Source organism: Juglans regia, chromosome 4 (assembly GCF_001411555.2).
Source record: "Juglans regia cultivar Chandler chromosome 4, Walnut 2.0, whole genome shotgun sequence".
Lineage (NCBI taxonomy): Eukaryota > Viridiplantae > Streptophyta > Magnoliopsida > Fagales > Juglandaceae > Juglans > Juglans regia.
In genome coordinates, this window is record NC_049904.1 from 30,965,504 (window position 1) to 30,981,612 (window position 16,109).

A 16,109-nucleotide genomic window follows, 5' to 3' on the forward strand; every position below is an offset into this window, starting at 1 on the left:
TGCCCCACAATTAATGATGTTTGCCATTTGGAATGAAGTAACTTTTGTTTGAGGCCCATTTTGTTTCTAAGATTATTTCAAAATTATTTTTTCTACATTTACCTTGAATGTGTTTGGATTTAAATTCTACTAAAATTCTAGTAATGTAAGTTCAATTAATGATGAGTATCACAAGGTGGGGACTGCTGACCTCCCAATTGTTAGATATATGTAGGAATGATGTGAGCGTAAAAAAGCTGTCTTTTTTTTCCTAACTTGAATACTTATTTAATTAAATAATTTACTTTTCTCATCGGTGTAAAGATTGTTCTTGATGGATAAAGGAGAAGAAAGAACATTTGCTAAATGACTGTTATTTTTTTTCGAAAGCAGTAATTATATGGATATCTCAAAAAAATTATTATTAAATTGATAATATTTTATTATTATTTTGATTAATAGATGAATAATCTAATGTGTAAATAATTTTTTAGTAGAATAATAAATATAAAATCGTGTGATATTATGTAAATTTTATAGTTACATTTACATAATCAAATGAGAATGCTCTTAGATAAAACATTGATCACATTCATGCATTGCATAAATTTAATTATAAACATACACGGATGAAAATAATTAAGATTTCTTATCATTTTTTAATTAAAATATTTTTTACTATTTTAAGAGAGATAAACACGTCATATGGACTCAACTATATTTAATGGGTAGTGCTAGGGCTACCGAGAGCCCAACCAAATTTTTGTATCAAGGAGTGTAATTTTTTTTTAAAAAAAAAATCACAAACTTATTTAAAAATATTTTCTTAATAATTAATTAAATAAATAAAAACAATCAATATATTTTATCGGTAATTACGCTCGGCGAGAGCTACACAAATGACAAAATATAGAATCTCTATCACCTCAAATACGTTGTAAATATAGAATCTCTATCACCTCAAATACGTTGTAATACGTTGGAAAAATCTAATCTTGTTGAATGAATAAATAGAAAGTATAAATGAGTACTCCTACATGAACATGTGATGCGAGACACCAACGATGGTTTTCTTTTTATTTTTTTATAAACATATGTCATAATTAACAAGTGAAAAATGATATTTACAGTAGTAAAGTGCGTAAGTATCGTACAATCTCTTTAAAAAAAGTAGATAAATATGAGACTTACATGAATAAATTAATTTTTTAATAATAGATCCTATTCTTTTTCAAAACGATTGCATGATACTTGCGCATTTCACGACTGTATGTAACATTACTTTTAACAAGTGTATGTGATGATCAAAGAGTGTAGAGAGGATTTCTAATGAATAACCAACTATTCTATTGGGTTCATTTTTGTCCTCCTTTCTCTAACAGAAGTAGGGTTTTTTTGTTGTTGTTGTTGGTAATCAAAAGGTAGGTACTTGATAGGTAGCATTTGGTAAGAGTCTGATGGAAATATATGGCTACCCTATCTTCCAAGTTTTAATACTCGTCCATCTAGTTTGAAAATGAGCTTTGGTCTAGAGTTTAAACAGTATCATGAGAACATGACTGATCTCCAGATGAAGAAAATAATAATAATAATAATAATAATAATAATAATAATCTAATCTTGTCAACTTGAGAAACCCAGCATGGTTAGTTTTATTAGAGCTGTGAGTAAACAATAGTATTTGATAAATTCTTTGGGATTTATTCGATAAAATTTTATTATGATTTTATTTGTTTATTAGATGAGTTGTTGGTAAATACAAATAAATGAATTGATTTAGGAAATAAATAAATTATTTGTTAATATTAAATATAAGTTGGTGATAAACTCGAAGTCATTGAAAGAAAACAAATTAAATACTAATCACTAGTTTGAATTATTCTCATTCATCATGATTAAGGCGACTCCCAATTCCAAAAAGCTACTACCACTACCACTATCATTCATTCAATGTTTACCTAACGATTCCCATCACTCTAACATGCGGTTTGGATGCTTCCAACAGAAAGTAAAAGTAGAGATAGAAGTTGAAAATTAAATAAAATATTATTAAGATATTAGTTTTTAATATTATTATTATTTTAAAATTTAAAAATTTTGAATTGTTTATTATATTTTGTATAGAAATTTAGAAAAGTTGTAATGATAATATGAGATGAGATAAGATGAAATATTGATATTGTTTGAATAATGAGTTGAGATGAGATAAAATATAAAAGTTGAATAAAATATTATTATAATATTATTTTTTAATATTATTATTATTTTAAAATTTAAAAAAGTTAAATTATTTATTATATTTTGTGTGAAATATAAAAAAATTATAATAATTAAATAATATGAGATAAAACACTTTAAGTATTCAAATGGGGCTAAATGGTGCGTTTCGGATTTTCAATTCACAATAAAAAAAAGGGTATTTTGTCATGACATGAATCTTCCACGTGACCACAACAATGATGATGGGGATTAACGCTAAGAGAAAAGTTGGAGAATGAGATGAGATGAGAATTTTAAAAATATTAAAAAAATAATTTGTAAATAGTTATGAGATAGTTTTAGATTTTGAGTTAAGTATTTATTGGATTTTAGAAAATGAAAGAAAAAAAATTGAATAAAAAATATTATAAAGTTAAAATATTATTAAAATATAATTTTTTAATATAATTTTTATTTAAAATTTTAAAAAAATTATAATGATTAATTAAAAAGTATTTATATTTAAATAATATTTATAAAAAAAAATAGAATAAAATGAGATTAGATGCTATAAAACTTTTTCCAAAGAATCACTTGCTCTTCTACCATAGAAGAGTCTTACTTTGGGTGGAAAAGTCTTCCATATTCAACTATGGTGCCACAAGACGACAGTGCAAACAAGAGCATCGAAATTTTGTAATATAGATGGTGATGCATGGAATAAAGACTTTTTAATAATATTATTTTGTTATTTTAATAAATTTTGACAAATAAATTAAAAATAAAATAAATAAAACAAGCATGTTGAAAAACTAAGGTAAATTATATCTGCCTAATACTTAAGAGAGCGTATAACTGTTACTGTTTATTACTGTTCATCGTGAACAGTAAATCTAAATCAGATTTGAACAGTATTTTTTTAAAAAAATTTTTTTTTATTCGTGTGAATGTCAATGTGCGACTTAATACCGCAATCGTGCGTAGGGAATGAGAGAGAGGAATAAAGAAAAAGTAGAAAAAATATTAATTTTTGAGTTTTAAATGATTAATAAAGAAGCTATTTTTTTTTCTTCGCATATCCTATTACTGTTTATTATATTATACACTAAAAATCAACTTTAATTTATAAAATACTAATTTTTTATCATTAAATAAATGATGAAATTTTACTGTACATTTTTAAGAGAAAAAAACTATCTAATTAATTTGAATTTTTAATATAATTTAAATTTCATAATAAATGATGAACATAAATAAATAATAATTTTATTCTTATACATTAGACTATTTTAATATTTGAAATTACACTTTATTTTTTTTTTTCAATTTGACAGATATGGCAAACGTGCTTTTTTTTATCAATTAGAAAATCTTACGCCATACAAAATTTTACACAAGTACCACTAATTTCAAAATAATCAAGCCATTTATAAAATACTAATATTTCATCATTAAATAAATAATGAAATTTTTTTAAATATTTTTAAAAAATTATAACTATATAAATAATTAGAGTTTTAATATAATTTAAATATGATAATATTCTTAATTAACTAAAGAGAACTGCTACAACTAATAAAAAAGTAACCTAAAAATATGTCATGAATGTGTATTTCATTTTTTTATTTTTCTTTTCTTTTTTTCATGTATTTTTTTAATCATCATAAACATTTTTAAAAAAATAAAAAATTTACAACATCATTGGGTCAGGAGGGAATTGAGAATTTATTTCTTCCCAAACAAAATTATTGAGTTCAAGTAAGAGATTAATAGATTCTTAGGTTTTCATAAACTTTTATATATTTTTTAAAATATTATTTAAATATAAAATATTTTTTAATTTGTTAATCTAATCATTACAATTTTCTTAAATATAAATTTTTTAAATTTTAAAACAAAAACTACATTAAAAAATTATATTCCAATAATGTTTTAACTTTTAAAATATTTTTATTTTAACTTTTTTTCTCTCATTTTCTAAAATCAAATAAAATATCTTAATCCAAATAATTTTATATATTACTATTCACAAACCATATCACTACTATTAATACATCGATTCAAATCATATCTAAAGATATAATGTCTACGTGTGTTGTTTTTTGAAGGGCGAGACTGCTGTTAGTACATTAAAATTTTTAAGATTTAAATCCAACCCTTCATTTTATCACTTCTTATTTTTTTTTCTTCAGTTGGATTGCTTCGATTTATGCAGTGAAGTACTATCACTATTACAAAAATTCTCCACATCTCTTTTTACTTATTAGGTGCAGAAATTGAGTTCATAAAAAATTCTCTATATACTATTTATTTTACTTATGATTACTTTTTTTTTTTAACTCAAAACATATTTATATTTTACAAAATAAATTATTTTTCAACCGGGCAAATATGCCTCGCACATTGCCCAACCGCTAGTGTGTATATATATATATATTGATAACCAAGGTAAATTATATTTGAAATGTCATTGGTTTTTATATTTTCGATATGGCTTCCATGAGAAACTCCAAAGTATCTGGTAGATAGCTATACCGACAAAGACATACGCAGACTCCGAAGTCAATTGTTTACATCTTCATAGCTGTTATTACAATTCGCAAGATCCGAAAATCCCACGTTTCCTGCTCTAAATAACGTTAATTTATCTAAACAATACCCATCACCAACTCCTAAAAGCTAGCAGCAAGTCATCATTTCTCCCCACTATTGCATCCCCCCACTCTCTCTCTCTCTCTCTCTCTCCCACCGAAATCTCATTATGGGACAGAAATCATGGATCATAATGGGAACGATCTATGCAACTCTTTTGCAAGTGTTCTTGGCACTGAACTCAGTTGCAGGAGATGATAAAGTCGTCAGCTTGCCAGGGCAGCCAGAGGTTAGTTTCCAGCAGTATGCAGGATACATGACCATTGATGAAAAGCAGCAGAGAGCTCTCTTTTACTACTTTGTTGAAGCAGAAACAGAGCCAGCTTCCAAGCCTCTAGTTCTTTGGTTGAACGGAGGTAAACACGGATACAGATCCTAATCTTCTTGTCTGATGTATCAATTGAATATTTGAGAAAAGAAAATGGTTTTTAATCCTTGAGGGATTTTTGAAGGTCCTGGTTGTTCTTCGGTTGGGGCTGGAGCATTTTGCGAGCATGGGCCCTTTAAACCAAGTGGAGACATTCTGGTTAGAAACGATTATAGCTGGAATAAAGGTAACCCTATGAACTTGTCTGTGTGTAGAATGCGAGTGTACTCCCAAGATTATATTCTAGTAAATGGTTGGAATCAGATGTGTTTCTCTTTTTTCTTCAGAAGCAAACATGTTATACCTGGAATCACCCGCAGGAGTTGGATTCTCGTACTCTGCTAATAAATCTTTCTACGACTCGGTGAACGATGAACTGACAGGTTTTTACCATGTTGTAATTACATATGGGATGTTTTGGATTGAATTATGTAAATTCTTGAGGAAATTTAATCTTAAAAAATAATATTTTATTGAATTTAACTTTTAACTTTCGTCTCAAGTATTTCATCTCAATTTACTATCCAAACGACACTAGTCTTGCTAGTTTTCTAGAATCATTTTAACTAATGGAAACAGATTTGTTTATTTTCAGCCCAAGAAAACATTGTCTTTCTGGAACAATGGTTTAAAAAATTCCCAGAGTACAAAAATAGAGATTTTTTCATCACAGGGGAGAGCTATGCAGGTAATTTTTATCTTTTTTAGAATCAATTTGTTCTGTTTGAAACCACACCTAAATTCAGAGAGGAGAGAATGCTGAAAGTTGTGCTTTTTACCAGGCCACTATGTTCCACAACTGGCACAACTCATTATTAAATCTCAAGTGAAGTTCAATCTCAAGGGCATAGCTGTAAGTAACAAAGGAAAATATAGGAAGAAAAAATCATTGAATTCATTACATAAATTCTTCCCAGAAATTAAATTTGTTGAGACAAGGTGCTCATACTTCCATGCTGCAGATAGGGAATCCTCTCCTGGAGTTCAACACTGATTTTAACTCCCGTGCTGAGTTCTTATGGTCACACGGATTAATATCAGATTCAACTTATCAAAGTTTCACTTCAGTTTGTAATTACTCTCAAATCAGAAGACAGGTGACATATGGGTCTCTCACCCCTGTTTGCGCAGATGTTAATAGCAAAGTTTCAAGAGAAATTGGTAAATATATCGACACCTATGATGTTAGTCTTGATGTCTGTCTACCGGCAGTTCATTCACAATCCCAGGTGTTGAATCAACTGGTACGTCTTAGCATTTTCTCTTACAATTTATCTTCATTGCATGCCCTTTATGTATGTATGGAAACTCAAATTTCCTCTGCTTCTTGTACCTGCCTGCCTATGTTTTCCTCTGGGCTAATTTGCTAATCTCTCAATTGTAGCAAGATACACCTAAAATAGATGTCTGTGTGGAAGATGAAACAGATACATACTTGAACAGGAAAGATGTACAGGAGGCTTTCCATGCTCGGCTTATTGGAGTCACCAGATGGAGTTTTTGCAGCGAGTAATGATCTAACACTACTCACTTAATGGAGAGTTTCATGAAAGGATTCCATGAACAGAGAAACATGGCAGAAACAATTTAGGGGCATTCTACTTATCTAATCCCGTTCTATGCATTTTCTCGTTCTTGTGATGTGACACTTTTTTGCCTTGGTGGTTTTATTCTTTACAACAGCGTCGTCAAATATAACATGCAAAATCTAGAAGTACCTACCGTCCCTATTCTGGGTGAACTTGTCAAGTCCGGCATCCGGGTCTTGGTATACAGGTAAAAATTAAGCAATCTTAATACAAATATATGTGCTTGTAAGTTTATTCTCCATGAATTCAGCAAGATACAGATTACCCATAATGATGGATTACAAATTTCTATAGTGGCGACCAAGATTCTGTTATCCCACTTCTTGGCACCCGGATGATAGTAGATGGATTGGCTAAGGGTTTGGGACTGAACACAGTTGTGCCTTACAGATCCTGGTTTGCAGGAAGACAGGTTAGTCAGTTTCTGAAGTTCATTATCTAATGTCTGATTTAAAACCAAAATCTATGCTTTCTCATTTTTTGCATTACAGGTTGCTGGATGGACACAAGTATATGGTGATATCTTAACTTTTGCAACCATTAGAGGAGCATCTCATGAAGCTCCATTTTCACAGCCAAAGAGATCACTTGTGCTATTTAGTGGATTTTTGTCAGGAAAGCCATTGCTAGAAGCACTCTAATAACTTGGCAAAGTTCTAATAAAGGAAAATTCTATATACCATATTACCATCTCACTTTCATCAAATGATGATAAACATATTTCATCTTACTGTGAAATGAGAGTGTGGTGTACAATATTATTCTATAATAAATGTTAAGAGGCTAGCAATCCTCACGTTGCATTTGATGAGAGATTGTTTTTCATTTAATGATCATAGAAGAGAATGTGCTCTCAATTTTAAATACTTTTCACCTAACTTCTCATCGTGCAAACATTTGTTCAGAGGATTATGTCTCTGGAGTTATTGGTTGTCAAATGGGTGCGGTGCTGCAGAGTTCTGTATGCATCAGCTGTCAAGCTGATCATAAAAATCTAGATATGTGCTAGTGATGATTGGCAGCTTTGAATGTTTGGTTGGCAATTTTTGACGGCATAGAATTTAACATATATGAATTTATTGGAAGAAATGGGGAAAATTCAAAATTGTGAAACTAAACTGGTTCAGAGTTCGAATGACTTTGGCTGGGGCTCCGCGAGTAAAAGTGACCCAATAATTTGGGGTCTAATTGGTTCGGTTAGCTTCAGTTTTTGATAAATTTTGAGACCAAATCAATACGTACTAATTTTGCATTTTCAAAAATCGATACCGCACTGAGTATCCTCTTAAATCAATACTTTTAATTTTACTAGTTTCAATCCGGTTCGGTCCGATTTTCTGATTTTTAATATATATTAAATCTATAATCTCTTATACTTATATATATATATATATTAATATATATAAATATTAGTAATACACTAATACTATTAGTATATAATAATACTATTGGTGTAGCACTATTACTATATGTTAGTGATAATATAATAATTAATATACTAATGTATATTAGTATTACAATTATATTTATCAAAAGGAATATTCTAAGAATTTATTAAGCCATAAGCTGTAATTAATATATATTTTATCTTTAAAACATATGATCAAATAAATGTTCATGTTTAAGAATAAAATTTTATGTTATAAATTATAATATAACATTGTTTCATATATAATTATAATTTATAAAAATATATAATTATGGGAACCGGTTTGATCTTAGAAAACATAAAATCGAGACCGGACTGGTTTTTAAAATGGAGGAATTGGTCCGAACCCAACCAACCGGTCTGGGTCGGTTTGGGCTGATCTTCCGATTCTTCGGTTGATTTTTACAGCCATACCAATAACTGTAGTTGATCATGCCGCATTTAGTTTAATCAGCTCTAATTGAAACAAAAACAGAGAGATTTTGGAATGATTTTAAGGAATTAAGTTTAAACACAACATCATATAAGATGAGATCAGAGAGATAAAAAAGGAACTCCTTTTTGCTAGGAATGCTACCTGCACCATACAGTGCGGGATAGCCCCCTCCCCGCCGCTGCATCCCTGGGGCAAGGTACCCCGCCCCGCATTTGGCATGCCAGGGGGCGAGGCGGACTCCCTATCCACCTCGCCCCCCACCCACTTCAATAATAGACTACCGTCCACTAGGCAAAAAATTATTCTTGAGTTCAAAAGTGATTAAGAAAATATTTTTGACCCAAATTGTAAATTTAAATTTATAAATATGACTATAATTTAAAAACTATGGCTAGTGTATATTTTGTGTATAAGTTGTAGTGTAGTAGAGTGACCCTTTTATAAATTTTTATCACAATACAAGTCTCACACTTAAACAATGTGTGACTCTTATATTATCTTGACAATATATAAAAGGGTCACCTTACCAAATTAAACTTACTCAAAATATTAAATAAAAATTCTATTTAATACATATTACTATATTTATATATAAAATAAATAATAAATATTTGTAAATATGTATAGTATAATAAATATATTTATATAATAAAATGAGAAATATTTTAACCAAAAATGAATTACACAAAAATAATCTCACAAATTGATATGGTTTCATGTGGTTCGTCAAATTGTACAGTTATTTTTATTGTAAAATAGATTTAACGGATTACATGAAACTACGTCAATTTATGTAATTACTTTTGTATAATCTTTTTGTAGTTATAATAGTCCTCTAATAAAAGTTCGGAGTGGGGCAGCGGGTTGTGGCGCCACCCTTACCTTTCTCAAAGTGATCTCACCAAACATTATGGAAAGCAGACGCGGCAACACAAGGACGAGATTTTTACCTTCGCTGTGAGGCTTCGGGTAGCGAGAGTTGGGACTTCGAGATGTAAGATGCAGGCCGGTGGCTGACGTGAGGAGGAGGGAGGCTAGGGAGTTGCCAGTGAGCAGAGTCGAAGAAATGAAGGAGGGTTCGAAGAAAAATACTTTTTGAGTCCACTGAAAGAGTAAGGTTTGGTGGTTAAAGTTAATTCTATCTATCTCAACATATATTTAAATATATATATCTTAATTTATTTTTATATTTTTATATTTAAATAAATCTTAATAGGAATTATAAAAATATTACCATTTAAGATGACTTCAACGTCCAATCGCATAAAAATTCAAATTCCAAGAACTACGACGCCTAAAATGGTTCAGTTCTTATTCAAATTTGAATTTTGATACAATAACTTTAAAATGGACGTGGTCAACAGAGAGAATTTACACCCTTGAATAGAATTTTGAATTTTTGATACTTTTGCATTTCAAGACTAGAAAAATAGAACCACCCTCGTGTAAGACGTAGGGCTGCAAACGGTCCGGTCCGATCCGGTCCGACGATGAATCGAAAATTTTCGGTTCATTATTTTTCCGGACCGGACCGGACCGATTTTTTTTTTTAATAATTAATAAAAAAATTTATTTAAAATACTAAATTAAATTAAGTGACTTATTAATGTGGATTATGTAATAAACTTATTAAAAAAATACTTTATATGGTCAATGATAATAAATTAGATGAAAATTATATTATTAATTTATATAATTACTATATAATTAACTAATTGATATTATATATTTATTAATTCATAGAATATTAACAAGTGTTAATAGTATATTTAAAATTTTATATTGTTAATAGTGATAGGTTAAATGAAGATATATATAAAATATTGTTAATTTATAGAATATTAACAAGTATTAATAATATATTTAAAAATTTATATTGTTAATTGTACAATTATTATATATAAATTTTTTTTTTTTTTAATTTTTCATTCAGTCCGGTCCGGTCCGGTCCGAAAAAACCGTGGACCGTGAACCGGACCGAATGATTTCGGTCCTCTAAAATATGGACCGGACCGGACCGGACCGGACCGGTCTAAGTCTCGGTCCGGTCCGTTCGGTCCGACCGGACCGTTAATCACCCCTATGTAAGAGCATCGATATTAGATTAGCTATTTTATTCTTTAAATTTTAAAAAATATGTAACTTTTTTATTTTTAGCTAACTATTCAAAACTTAAAGTTTACATTAGATTAGTTATCACACTCTTTATAATAATAAAATATTCTTATTTTATATTTTTATATTTTTATAATTAATTTTTATTTTTTAATTAATTCTATTTTCATAATCTCCTATAATCTCCAACAATCATATTCATTTTCATTTTCACAATCTAATAAACAAAATTTAATCATACGATATCAATATTATCAAAATAATTCCATTGATCTTCAATGCAACCAAGCCAATTCTCACAAATATCATCACCAACTAATGCAAAATAAGAGTAATGAATTGGGTGGTAACCAACATATAAAACTATGAACATCACACCCATATTTGTGATCCAAAATAACAAAAAATCACAAAATAGCATAGGCTACAATCCCAAAACTCCTCACCAACAAAAGGCTACACATTTTCAAAAGATGAAGATTCAGATGGAGATGAAAATCGCTTCCTTGATTTCTTAAAAACCTCTTTTTGAAGATTCAAGAAATATTCTCGTTGCATTCCATTCATGCCAGTAAGATCCATCTTCATTATCTCTATATCGATATTCCTATTCTCCGTATCATTTCTCCTCTTTTTCTCCACTAACAATCGAGCCCTATCAGCATCCAATTTACTAGTCGCTTGTCTTCTTTCAGACATGAAAACAGCTCTATCATTTGTCATGCACGTTAAGGCCTCAACAAATTCTGCATCGTAAGATTCTGCAGCCTTCATTTTTCTTTCTCTTTCTTTCTCAGTCTTCTTCCCTGGAGGCCTCTCAAAAATAACCTCTACGTTGTCATCTATCGTGTCGTCTCCTAGTGGAGTCGACTCCGCCATAGCAGGGCGTTTCCCATGTGGTTTCCTTCTAGTTGACAACATGGACACGTGTTGCTGCCATTTTGGTTGGTGTCTCAATAGACACCAACAATGTTCCATGTTGTATGTGGCATTCTCAGTCTCTCTATACATGATTTTAGCTCTTTCAATCTAAATATGCGAATGTAACAAGAATGTGAGAATATAATTTTAGCAAGAAAATTTAAAATGAAATTTAGTTAGAAACCCATACCTTATCCTGCTCTGTCGCACCACTTGGATGCAAAGATTCTATTTGAGCCACAGCAGCACAAAATTTATTTGTGCATTTTTGGATCACCGACCATCGATTGGTCAATGACCCCCCTGAACGATTTGCCATGCTAGGTTTTTTATGCTCATTGTAATAATTGCTAATTTTCTCCCACATTTGAGAGTATTTTTTATTTGTCCCCCGTATAGCATCCATGCTAATATTGAGCCAAGGCGACACGAGGAGATTATCCTCCTCTACGGTGAAAGACACACCTCGTTGCGTTTTCTTACTAGGTGGCTTTTTTTCACTTTCCAATTGTGTTACTTGGAGTCCAATATTCTCATGGCTACTAGTCATTAGGGTACTGGATATACCTTGTTCATCACTTTGCAATAGAGTGGTAAAGAATGGACCTTCATCAAATGTGGTATCCATCCTTGATTCAAGTATAATATCCAAAAATCAGGACTAGACTCGTACAAATATCAGAGACAATGCACAGTAGACAACAAAATTAAAGTTGTCTCCATATATCTCATCAGCATAAAAATCAATGTGCCTCATAAACATGTTGAAAGAAAAAAAAAACTGCTAGCATGACATAATTGTGTTATTCTTGTGTTGTGATCATCGATGGGCTTCATACTAAATGAGAAAAACTTAAATTAAAAGAAACCAGAGACTATTTTTTTTTCTCTTTTTGGTAGTATAATTTTGTTCTGTTTTAAACTTTAAAGATTATTTTTTAACCCTTAATTAAATAATTTACCTTTTCCATCCCCTAAAAACAGAATAAATAAAAAGAAAAAAAAGAAAAATACACGTAAGAAAGCAAAAATAACACCTATTTTAGGATAAATAACACCCATTTATACACATTATATTCTCATAGGATTTTTCTATCAAAATGTTTTAGAAGTTTAGAACGCATTCCAAAAGACATGAAAATCACTGCAATGCTGCAGTTCCAAAGTCACCTCTCCATTGGACTACTCACAATGTTCCTTCTCAAGGTACATATTATTGGTTATGTATATCTTTCATTATGTCTATCTACTAATTACTGTATTTTTGTTCTTGATAACAGAACTCATTTGATATTTATTATTACTGTGATCACTGAAAACACAAAACAGACATGGATGCTATCACTGAAAACACAAGAGATAGTCATGGTTTCGATTGTGATCACCTATAAGTGTTTTAAATTCCAATGCTTTATATAAGAATATAGGTTGCTGAAAGGGAACTCATGTAAATCTTCTATGCTCACATTTCCAGCTGATTGGTGAGTTTTTTTGCTTTGTAGTGAACATTCAAAGAAGTTCAAACCAGAGGATAGGGAGGCAAGAATGAATGGCAAGAATTGCATAGTTATTGGAGCAAATTTTGGCATTGGTTATGCAACTGCCTTCCAATATCATATTGTGCTAAGTGAAGTTGTGCTAAGGTACTCAATATCATATTGCAAGCCTTCCACTCAAGTCCATTCCCTTGAATAGACAACTCAATCTACTTACATTCGACTTAAGCAAAAGAAAAACTTATGTACAATCATCAACAAAGGTAAATCAGTCTATATTCAAATAAGCCTATATTCAAACTTAAGTCCCTATATATGTATCCTTTGGCCTGTGAGAAAACTGTTAAGTATTGAAGAGTATGAGACTTTTTTTGGATTCTGCCTAGCTATTTCCTTAGAGCCACATAGGAGCACAGAGACACTTTTACATAGACACATTCTAAAACCATCATCTCCAACCAAAACTGCTAGTATGCTAGGACTTAAACAAAATGCCGAGACTATTTTTTTTATGATTGTACAAAATGCCAAGGTGATCAAAACCATCCTCTCCAACCAGAATTGCTACTCTGCTACTACATACAAAATGGCCAGAATATTTTTTTTTTCTTTTTTGTCAAAACACAAACACACGAGTTCAAAGCAACACTGCAGTTTACAGCAGCTACTAAAAACAAGCAGCATAAATAGAAAAAATAAATAAAATTGAGCCCTATCGTGTTTAAATCAGGACTACAAATTGAAAAACACTTGCTGAAAATAAAATCAAACCCAAACAATAAAATCAAGAGTAAAATCAAGAACAAAGTTTCAAATTTTACCGAGTTACTTGTTGTGCTGGAGAGAAGCTGCTGCGATGCCGTGCTGGACACAAGATGGAAGCTTTTTTAGCAGCGGGAGAGAAAGGGGAAGAAGAAGAGTAAGAAGAGAAAAAAAAAACCTAGAAGAAGAGAAAGAAGGAAGAGGAAGGCAGAGACGCGACAGAGGGAATACGAGGATGGTGCGAAGAGAAAAAAAAAACCCTAGAAGAAGAGAAAGGAGGAAGAGCACGCCAGAGACGTGAGAGAGGGAAGAAGAAGAGAGAAAAAAAAAAAGAAAAAGAAGAAATCGCGGGAGAGAAAGAGGGAATAAGAAGGCAGAGACGCGAGAGACAGAGGGAAGAAGAAGAGAAAGAAGAGACGCGGGAGAGAAAGAGGAAAGAAGAAAGAAAGAAAGAAATCGCGGGAGATGAGCCGAAAATAATAAACAATTAGTTTGGATTTGAAACAGTTCTTTTCATCTTTAGAAAGAAAGATGAAATTACTGTAAATCAAATTTCATTTGAAATGGACTTGGCTAATTCAATGTGGGTCAACTTTCTATAAAATTATTTAAATTTGAAGATAAAAAGGCATTTGGCTAATCCAATGCCAATGCTCTAAGCACTAAGCAGAGCCCATACAACCCTCATTCGATCCCTCCCTCCCTCCCTCTCGCCGAACGTCTCAACCCTCAAATCGTAGCTCTCACTTTCTCTTATCCCTTAATCTCTTTCCCCGCAAGCCATTGCCCATCGCATCCCGAGACTCCCACGCCCATCATCGTATCCGAAACTCTCTCACCCCTCAGTCGATCTCTGTCGGCTGGTCGATTACTATGTAAATGGTGTATTTTAGGGCTGATATTTTAGGCCAGTTTGCTATGGTGTGTATTTTATGTATTTGTACGCTGCTGTTGTGAATCTGGTTGCTTTGTACTACTGATTTTGTGTTCTTTTTATCTAGTTGTGAGTGAATTATGTTTGGTATGCGATGGGCGATGACTTGCGGAGGAAGAGGGAGAGATTGAGAATGAGGAGAAATGATTGTATGGGCTCTGCTTACATGAGAGTGATTCTATTTTTCTCCTCTTGAGATGCAAACATGTCAAAATTCTATTTTAGAGTGTAAATCCCCCTCTATTCACCCCGTTCGGCACCTAGCCTCTCCCATTCTTAAAACATATGTTAAAGAGATCACTAATGCAATATAAAGTCATGCATTGTTTAAGTGTCGTACACTTTTTTTTTAAAAAAAGAGTGATATTATTAAAAATTATTATTTTTATATGAATTTTATATAATTTTTTTAATTTTTTTAAATGAGTGTATAACGTTTACGTATTTTATGACTGTAAATATCATTTTTCTATAAAAAATTTTATTAAAATAAATTTATAAATTGACATGATTTCATATGATATATTAAATTTATTTTACAATAAGAATAATTTTATAATCTAATATATTACATCAAATTATGTTAATTTATTTTTTTTAATTAATCCAATGAGAGCGCTATTAATATTCATCGTGCAAGATTGCAAGTTCTCATTAAATGTCGCATGGTGCTTAGAGCATTGACAAGTCTAAATTTTGGTTAAGAATTGAGGTTTTGGCTAAAAGCCAAAGCCATTGACTAAACTAATCTATATTGAGCTATCCATTCTAAAATTAAAAATAATAATATAATATTATATATTTTAATAATAATTTTTTTTTATATATTTTACAAACACATTCTATATATTAATTAATAATTTAATTTTTACTTAAAATTATTATTTCGTATCAATTTTTTTTCAACCTAATTATTTAATAGTAATTATTGAGAATATTTTTAAAATAAAATATTATTTTGAAAATAAATAGTGATTGACAAAATTTGAAAAAAATGATGAATTTACTGTAATTCAAAAATAAAATTTTACATCACTGTTGAGCTACTTAACCAAAATTTGATTAGATACTGACATGTGCTCTTAGTACGTAGAACTAGCTGGTTGGTGCCCAGCAAATACAGCTTGATTACCCCACAATACCATGAGTGTAGGAAATGATGACACATGGTCGATTAGATAGAACAACATTATTGTGTTAGATAATGTCCCACATGACTCTAATAACAAG

At 30.6% G+C, this 16,109-nt stretch overlaps 2 protein-coding genes across 2 annotated transcripts; one reads left to right on the forward strand and one right to left on the reverse strand.

Annotated features, from left to right (window-relative positions):
• Positions 1-4,772: 4,772 nt before the first annotated feature.
• Positions 4,773-7,616, forward strand: LOC108979719 (serine carboxypeptidase-like 45). The gene is made up of 10 exons (XM_018950444.2): positions 4,773-5,186; positions 5,283-5,384; positions 5,485-5,580; positions 5,793-5,885; positions 5,980-6,050; positions 6,160-6,441; positions 6,582-6,706; positions 6,881-6,973; positions 7,081-7,198; positions 7,278-7,616. Exons 1-10 carry the CDS (start codon positions 4,940-4,942, stop codon positions 7,425-7,427), a joined length of 1,377 nt encoding a protein of 458 aa, XP_018805989.1. The 5' UTR covers positions 4,773-4,939; the 3' UTR covers positions 7,428-7,616.
• A 3,606-nt stretch (positions 7,617-11,222) lies between these two features.
• LOC108984802 (glutathione S-transferase T3-like) lies at positions 11,223-12,315 on the reverse strand. The gene is made up of 2 exons (XM_018956862.1): positions 11,878-12,315; positions 11,223-11,795 (listed from the first exon to the last, which is right to left on the reverse strand). Exons 1-2 carry the CDS (start codon positions 12,313-12,315, stop codon positions 11,223-11,225), a joined length of 1,011 nt encoding a protein of 336 aa, XP_018812407.1.
• Positions 12,316-16,109: the final 3,794 nt, after the last annotated feature.